This window comes from Dreissena polymorpha, chromosome 4 (genome assembly GCF_020536995.1).
Source record: "Dreissena polymorpha isolate Duluth1 chromosome 4, UMN_Dpol_1.0, whole genome shotgun sequence".
Lineage (NCBI taxonomy): Eukaryota > Metazoa > Mollusca > Bivalvia > Myida > Dreissenidae > Dreissena > Dreissena polymorpha.
In genome coordinates this window covers 95,007,843-95,017,534 of record NC_068358.1, presented here as the reverse complement: position 1 = coordinate 95,017,534, position 9,692 = coordinate 95,007,843, and the positions used below count along the sequence as shown (strand labels likewise).

General features: G+C 31.6%; 1 protein-coding gene across 2 annotated transcripts; it reads right to left on the bottom strand.

Annotated features, from left to right (window-relative positions):
* Nucleotides 1–5,786: 5,786 nt before the first annotated feature.
* Nucleotides 5,787–9,157, bottom strand: LOC127880250 (uncharacterized). Of its 2 annotated transcripts, none has more exons than XM_052427567.1 (4): nucleotides 8,613–8,796; nucleotides 8,024–8,136; nucleotides 7,629–7,722; nucleotides 5,787–7,253 (listed from the first exon to the last, which is right to left on the bottom strand). In XM_052427567.1, the coding sequence occupies exons 1-4, from the start codon at nucleotides 8,624–8,626 to the stop codon at nucleotides 7,139–7,141; spliced, it is 336 nt and encodes a 111-aa protein (XP_052283527.1). In that variant the 5' UTR covers nucleotides 8,627–8,796; the 3' UTR covers nucleotides 5,787–7,138. The 2 variants fall into 2 exon arrangements, 1 of the variants encoding a protein (XP_052283527.1); XR_008049487.1 differs by lacking the exon at nucleotides 8,613–8,796 and adding an exon at nucleotides 8,843–9,157 and having other exon boundaries at nucleotides 5,788–7,253.
* Nucleotides 9,158–9,692: the final 535 nt, after the last annotated feature.

Sequence of the window (9,692 nt, the reverse complement as noted above, 5' to 3'; positions counted from 1 at the left end):
ATATACATCGAGTTCGTGCTCTGTGTTACAAAATAACATCTGATTTAGACAATCTCTCATTTCACAAGCTCTCTTTTTAGAATTGTAATATCATACATGTGTATTCCGCGTAGTTATTAATTCAATTTAATTGTACTGAATAATTAGTTTGGTCGTTTATAATAAGAAAGTGTGTTTAGTAAACTACATGAGACAGACTATCAATGACAACCTGGTGTTCTCGTTCTGTTGTCTAGTGTCAATATGTACCGTGTTTGTAATGATTTCATCCTAGTTTCGCTTACATTGTTAACGTGCCTGGTTTATTTGTTTGATGCTCTTGCATAAATAAGATATTATATATATTAATAGTGGATGTTATATTCAGTTGTATTTGGTCTAACGTGTTTATCTATTACTAAGGAGTCCCGTATCATTGTGTTTTTTGTAAAATTGTTTAATAAGGGTAATATGGAAACTATGTTTTATGTTTTATATCAAAATAAATATCAATATGCAATAATAGAGTTGTTTGACAAAAAAAGCTTTTAAGAAACAATAAAAATACAAACTCTTGTGTTAGTAATATGCATTTATGCATCAATCAAAGTCATTATTGCTGAAGTAGATATATCATCACGGATGAGTATATTGCTAGTTGCATTATCTGTCTATGTGTTAATGCCTTGTAGTGTTTACTCACGTCCAATACCTTACAAAACTAACGTCAAGTATATTTTAAGATCAAGTCGGAGAGATAATATGCTTGAAGATGCCATATCTATGCACTGAATTGCACTAAATCATGCTTACCTAGTCAGAGCCATTTATGCGCACAGTCGGTTTGTAAATATTTTTTTCAAAACACATACGCTCAAATAATTGAAGCTGAAGTCGTATACGTGCACTCTCAATAACTTTTCTCGTAATATAAGAAACACAAGATATATTTGTTCTTTAATTTGAAAAGTGGTTTACTAAACAGGTATCCTTCATATATATATGTATTCGCATATGTATGCTTTTCATACAAAAAATATTAAAATTGAAAATTTATTCACAATTAATTAAACAATAACATGTGTGATTATCACGTATAAACGTACACACCAAAGTACACTATTTACGATAACACAAATTAAGACCTATGTTCGATCGCAAAAGATTATTTGAAGCGTTTAATTCACAATATATTGCGCAAAATCTTCGAGTCGTCGAAAGCCTTCAGTTTTACATGATAAGTACTTAAATCCACCAAAGGTTTGCATTAAGCTACACAATTATGACTATTCTAAATTTTAACTATCGCAATCTATTCCTCATCATCCAGAGTGATTGATTTTTTTTATCATTTTATCTATGTTATAAAAGGCCTCGAATTCGAAATCTGTAATTTTATAAGAACATAAATGAGAATATCTATGAAACCTTATAAACTTAACACACTTCTAACTATTAGAATATTGCACACTGCAGAATAGTGCAACAGGTATTTGTTTCATAGCAATGTAACACCTACAAAAGGTGTGATACATGTTTTACAAATCAGAAGCGACATTCATTTATTTTTGTTTTGGGCAGGTAAGAACGTTCCCCTGCTATTGTGTTTAACAAGAGACATTTCGATGGCTGACTCGATTTTATAAACGTTCATTAACCTATTTATTCATGTACAATAAAAGATTATCCAAGAGGAACACTTTAGGCGACCACGTGATAATCAGTAATGATAGCCTAAACGTTAAGAATGAAATGGTTTTTGATCTAGGGTCTTAAAAGAAGTAAAATTCACTTTGATAACAGCTGTATACGTATATGCCTGCTCCAATTCCACTGATGGCGTGTGACGAGAAATACGTTTTGCATTGTGTTTTTTTCTGAACGATTGCTTCCATGTAACATTGCACCACGATAAATATAAATATAAACGAGGTAAAATGCATGGTCTAAATGCACATATGTTTTAAGCAATGTCCATTTAAGTTAATTTTTGTATACATGTAACATAATAATAATAAGTGCAACCGGTTTTAATTTAATCTTCGTTTTGTAAGAGTTTTAATGGGCTTCACTCTTTGGCTGTATTCTTCAATTAATGGGATTGGCATATAAAAGAATGAACAACCAATCAATCGTATTGAATGCATTTACACATGACAGCCTCTTATACTTGCCAACTGTAATCACAAACTATCGAAGATACACTGACACGGCTTTAGACTGATGCAGATACACTTGCAAATGATGGAAAAGCTGTACAAAGTTCGACGCCAAAGTAATAAAGAGTCTTTCAGCGTAAACGCCTAAGTTTGAAATATAACTAATGGACCCAAAGGCAACCGGAGCATGCAATTAACGGCCAGTTTGTGCTTGCCATGTACAGGGAACATCAATTTACCAAACGGTATGTCAGAATTGTAATACATCATTCCATAAAACTGATCTGACACTGTCTTACACTCACAAACTGACTAAACATTTTAATAATGGGACGAACAAAAAGTAAATTTTCAATCAAGGCCCTGTTTCGAACTCGTATAAATCGAAATTGTATCAACAATTAACGAAAGTGTTATTGAATCAAGGTGGTATGTAAGCTTATATAATTACATTTCCGTAAATTATCAATATGAAAATAATGATATATAATTGATTATACGCGTTGCTGAATAAGTACCCAAAAATAATTCCCTATGATAAATATGTCCCTCCTATTATCTCGATTTTTTTCGACACTAGTACGACTGTATTACGCCATTCGCTCGGGTGTTTTATTGTTGGGTTTTTTGCTGCGTTAATTGCGTGCTAAGCGCGATCCTAATGTCCTCGAGCCATCTAGTGCGTTTACTTTGAACATATCCACATCTTATAAAAACTTGTTACCACTTTACTGACCCCATTTATAACTCAGACTTGACAAAACTTGGTGAGAATATTTATCTTGGCAAATTCTATCATGATTTTTATTTTGGTCACGTCTTCCCAAAACTATGCCAGCAGGTATAATCTTACAGCATTCACAAACTCTACCGGATATAGTTACCACACGTCATCATGACACGTAAAATCAAGGAGCAGAATTGAAACCCTGTGACTTTAAGATCTTTTTTTATTACCTTGGATTCACAAATCCTATATTCAACACATTTTAAGTAATTTTGCTTTTATCTATAAATGATATAAGCATTTCTCAGCCGCTGTGCTCATTTATTCTTACTTACTTCTAACCTATATCATGTTGATAGGTCGGGTAAATGTTCACAAATGGAAATTACCCAATTATTCTACAAAATTGCAATACATTTTGCAATGGCCGTTTACATTTAAACCAACGTTAGTGGTATGTTATCTTATATTAATCAGCGTTTACAAAACTATACTGATAATTGATAAATTTACATATGTTGCTTTACTTACTGAAAGGTTTTGAAAGAAAAAATGAATCCTATTCAAAGTTGATTCCGCAGATATTTTATCATAGATTCGCGTCTTATTTTGTGGCCGTATTAAACGCACCTAAATAAATGTTAAGTTATGTAAAGATAGATATCCAAATGCTTTCAAGCTGTCGGTCAAGATTTTATGTTTCAAATAGTTTTTTAAAAAAACGAACACATTTGCTCTGCCGAAGGTCAAAAATAGGGTATTTAACATTTGTCTAAAAACGCATTTAATTGATAATTGAAATCCAAAAGCAACCTTTATATTTAACCAAGTTTTAGTGTTTATGCCCTGGACAGATGAATGTGTGTGTCTGATGTGTCAACACAATTTCAGAATCTGACCTTTCATCGTTTTAGCTTATCCTTATACATATACAAGGATATAACAGTCATTTTTGCAGCAAACTGATTCGTAAGAGCTTGTCAGTGTTAATTATACAAACAAATTGCAAATAATTATTTCATTATAAAGAAGTGAAAAAACATGCCAAAAACACAGGATTATTTTTGAAGCTTTGCTTTGTTCATTTCAGTTTATATAGAGGATATGTGTTGGATTCGGTGGATTATCGATTTTAAATCACGAGTGATCATAGAAAATATATTTTTTTCTATAATCACGAATGAATTGAAATCGATATTTCACCGAATTCAACAAAGTTTCTTTTTATTTTATGCACTTGTTCACAGTTTATATACATTGTTAAAGAGTTTAACTAAAGAATTTTGCTGTGATATTGACGTCATTTCGTCAAAAGATGACGTTATTTCACAGTATACAATAACAATTATCGATAATTTTCACTGTTCATTTTCACTGTTTGAAACAGTGAAATTATCAGTTTTAATTCACTAATATTTCTCTATAAACCACCGGAAAACATAACATAAATTTAAATTATCTCTGTACAAGTAACAATATTACGTTAAATATGCGTATTCGTGTTCAAATAGGGTATGGATAATGATGTCGTTGATGCGATATGCTCCGGACAAAAACGACGACTAATCATCGCCACTAGATCTGTAACATTTGACAACAAACTTGAACTTGGCTCTGTTTATCTGGCATCTGTTCTAATGACGTAACCATCCTCAATTGATGCGGATGGAAAAACAACCTTGTATCAGTTTCAAACTACAATTTAAAAGTTTGAAGTTTGAATACAATCAACGCTGATGCTTATTTTGCAGGATATGTCATTGATATGATGACAAACTATTTAGCTAGCATGGAATATAGTGTCTTTGTAATAAGCGTTTTCTGAGTGTTGAACACTTGTATAAATATGATTATATGATGGTTAAGATACGTAGTTTGACGGCCACACGTTTCTATACAACTTCATTTCAAGAATGTCAAATATCTAGATTGTCAAATAACTTATATAAAATATAGTGACTTTCTCAAGGTACTGTCGAAAGTAAAACTGTGTTTATTTCAACGGCATCAATATCTATCATGTTAAAACTTATTACGACGCGTTTACCAGTATGTGTTGCAGGATCTATAACGTATTTATGTTTGTATGAACAAATCTGCACCTGAAATTCCAGACATTGCGCATGCTTTTTTACATGAGCTAGGTTTCTACTGGATAACTCAAAATAAAGAGTGATTGTATAAAACGTAGGTTGTATGTACAACTTATTTTGAAATGTTCTTACAATATATTACTCTTGAACAATTGAAAATTGTTTTGAATGAATTGATTTTACTAAAATCGTTTGAACTCGCTTTAAAATGCAATTAATAAAACATATTTAAGCATTATTGATGTTAATTTTTTTTCGCGACAATGTTTATTAGTAAGACAACAGAAGTAGTTTATATGAGTAATGCTATATGTCTACACGAATTGATTGAAAATAACTGTATAAACTGCAAGGTGAAAGCATAGTTACTTTAATCTAGTCAGAACCAAGATAAATGCTGACGAGATCACGTTAGGTTCAATTTGAACGATTACTCTATTAACGTGTTTGATAATTGCTAATGAAAAAGTGACAGCAAATTAACCGATGCTTACGCGTCGGTTTGGTAAGTCATAACCCTACACAATTATGTAATGTATTATAAGTTAATGAACCATAGGTAAAGACTCAAACAAGTTTTACAACTGTAATTAAAGACAGTATAACGGCTCTCCAGCATTAAAGTAGAAACCGCTCCTATTAATGAAAACCATCCTAATTGAGTGCATATGTGACCAAAGCTGGGAAAATCAGTCTTGTGTTCAAAAAATCACATTTTGACTTTTCGGCAATTTTGGATTCTCTGAACATTGTAGTTCACAAAAATGATATAGATTTTTTATTTATCACATTCAAAACTAATTTTATGACCTTCCAAAGTGACCAACCCTACATTTTACCGTCACTAAAAGTTATCATTTTATACAAAAAACAACGAAAATTTTCAAACAACAAGCACATTGTTTTATTAAAACAATAATCTTCCCTTTAGTCAAATAAATATTTATAGTGCAAAAAACTGACAACAGCATCATGGACATTTAAAATGTACCATTTGTGTTGCTATGGTAACGAATCTACATGTTAATAATCACCAGAGCACACAATCACGCCTTTTATAAATCTATGAATTGTATTTTCAATCAAGTGTTTGTTTAAAGGCAAACACAACATTAATTTCACTGTTTTGTAACTAGTTAAACGATAACAATCAATAATGTGTGTGTTCCATGAACAATTTCCTTTTTTTATTCAGTTACATGTGTGTATAAGTATAATGTAACCTCAAACACAACATAATGGAAAAACACAGCATTGAAAAGTGTTGGTTGAAAGAACACTTGGATAGAGCTACTAAATTTTTCAGTAAATGAAATAATCATTATTTATCATTATTTCTGATAGAGAAAAATAGACCAAATAAACAATAACTTAAACATAAAAATTGTTTGTTTTTGTTACTATGGAAACAATGTAGCAAACAAACAAAAATATAGGATTTTCATTGTAAAACATTATAAAATACAATATTCACACTGATTTTTTTCCAGTTTTTCTGATAGGCAGTCTGTGTCCATACAGTGAAAACAATTGCATGGTTAGATCTACATGGAAAAAATGATTTTTGTTTTGTAAATATGAGAAATAAAAAACTTGAAAACAAGCTTGAGCAATTAAAACAACAAAAGTTTGCATTGAACATTTCAAAACCAATATCAACTGACACATTTAGAAATCGTATACATGTTTTAGCTCTCCTAGGAATAGAGGATTTTTTGCATTGTTTGTGGGAAAATATATCACCCAATACCTTGGCGAAAATAAACACTGATACATGATGTATGTAATTGTTGTGGCACCATCAGAGAAGATCAGATGCGCATCTTAATGCATCTTCTTTTTTGGGGGGCACAGTCTGTTTTTTGTTGCTCACCAGTAGCACGTTTCGGCCATGTCAAGTTTTTGGTTCATCTATGCGACAGAATTCACAAATGTTTTCAAATAAATACCACTGATGGTCCAGATCAAGCCCTTTCGCAAACATTTCTTATGGCAGGTTGTCACAGCTCACATTAACATTCACTTTCGAGACCTTCCTGAGAGTGATTCTGATTACTGGTGAGTCACTAAATTCCCTGCATTCCACAACACCGGGATGCTCCGCTGACACATGGAAATTGATGAAATTTGGTGACATTCTTTATGTGGTGAAACAATGTCGTAAGGTAATCATTCCTGTCTTAGATAACAACAGGATTGGAAGAGTCCCCCACAAGCTGGGGGATGTTGTGGCCCGTCCTTGACGATAACCCCACAGACGCAGCGACATCAGACAACATTTCTGCATTGAAGTTTCTGCATCAAGATAACCATTTAATTAAGAAACAATTGCAAAATATAGTTTTCCTTTTATCAAATTATTATTTTGTTGTTGTTGTTGTTGTAATAGAAAACTACAAAGTTTGAAGGATGATTTTGCATGGGATTTTGTTTGCCATATCAAGAATTTCATACCAATAAAACAGCTGAAACTATTAAAATGAATATTTATTTTCCTGTTACAAGACATAAAGTACCTACACACTATTTTAAATTGATTTATGTTTTATTATTTTTATATTTTATTACATGGCAGAACTATACAATTGGATAGACCTATGGAAATGCAAACAAGGTTTATCAAGAAGGATCATGCAGGTCACATACACCATACTGTGATAAGGAATTTACCTCCACTTTGACTTCCAGATGCCAAAGTGCCAATCTGGTGTAAACTTTGTATGTCTTATCAACATAAAGCTTAGTGTGATGATTCTGTGTAAACCTGAATGTTAAAAAATAATTATTAAAAAAGGTCAGGCTACAATTTAAAATATGTATTTTGTAGTAATTGACTGACTCAAAAATGTTGACTCATTTCAATATATTATTTTAAGAGAATTTTCCTTTTGGGATTGATACCAGAGTAATTTTTTGTGTTAACATATTTACTACATATCAACATGCTTTACCATTTTGCAATTGCATTACTGCAAACAAATATTTTTAACAACAGGTTTAGCTAAATTAATTTCTCGACATTAAAAAAGCTATCAGAAACACAATAACTAAGGGCTTGTTATTACCTACAAGAACTCCCCACAGAAGGTACCAGATGACTATGTTGTTTTTATTTTGGCCGCAACAGTTGTCACACTGAAAGTGAGAATGCTGTTCGCCAAGACCGTAACTTCCCAACCTGTAGAATATCAAATTATTGGTTATTTATCTACATAACACTTTTTTTTATAATAATAATTATTAATTAAACTTGTTCTTAAACATTTTTAAAAAGTCAACCTTAAATTTGTTTTGTTTATCAGCTTCTGCCACACGAAGTTCAGACTTTTCAATAAACGCAGTGTCTGATGTTTTTTTTGACAGCTTCTATATCAATATCAATATCAGACTCATCATGGTTTGACTCAAGGTCACTTTCATCACAGGAGCTTGAAATTCTATCAATATAGCTAATCTAATGGCTAAATAAAAAAAATTATACTCCAGTCCTATATAGTATAAAGACTAGTCTTATACTATATAGGGGTATTTTTTTTAAGCCATTAGATTAGCTATATTGATAGAATTTCAAACTCCTGTGCTTTCATAATCATCTACCACATCAAACAAATCTTGAGTAGCGGGGTGAGAAGTTTCATAATAAAGTTCATTTACATTCGATAAATCATTTAAATTTAAAAACGAAGTGTCCTGGTCTTGTGAAATTTCACATGGAATAGTGTTGGTGTTAATAAATTGAGACATGATATTTTAAAGTCAAATTTAAATCTTCCACCATTTCATGTAAACAATTCAGTTGCTATCGTACAGTTTACTTCCGGGTCAAACTTGCGAGTCGCGAAAAATAATCACAAAGCCAAAATACACATATATATTTCACTTACCTATTTTAAGCATGTGGAAATATCATTTCCGAACCTTCTTCGATTGAAGACATCCATTAGTACACGATTTCATTTTGATTTACAGCGTTTAATAGCCATTGAAGATGAACACTACGAGACAGGTTGCGCTACCTGTGAACTGCTCAAACGAAACAGTGTCTTTCAAGGGGAATAATTTGAATTAAATAAGCGGATTACAAACCACCAATTGTGCCAGTGTTTAAAGGACATAGTCATGCTATATTGTGGAGATTTTCAAAGCATGTCATAAATTATGAGCAGAGAAATTGTATGAAAAAGACGAAATATCCAGCGCATTTTCGTACAAGATTTTTATCTCGCGATTTCCCGACATAAACGTCAGTGTACACAAGACTGATTTTCGCTGACGACGTCACATATAATGTTAAAACGAAAGCCTTAAAGACACGAAAATACCTGACGCGTTCGGAAATCATAGCTTCTGTGTTAATCTTGAAACATATTATTACGTTTTAGTATATTCTGAGAGAAACGAAACATATATAAAAATTCCTGCATTGTGTTTCAAAATTACTTCTACTGAAACATTTAAAAAATACATTGTTTCGAGTGTTGTGTCTAGTATACATGTAAAGAAAGTGTACAGTTTGACTTGCACATCAATTCAAGGTTGATACACACTTATCATTGATAAATGCTAATTTCTGCTGCATACATACTTGTTCAGAACTGAGACTGATTGCGTTTACATTAATATCAGTATAAACAAAAAATGATAAAAGTATATACCATTTTATCATGAACGCATTATTTCAACATATAAAAAGAACAAAAAATGCAACAAATAGTTTCTTTATATTGTTTCTAT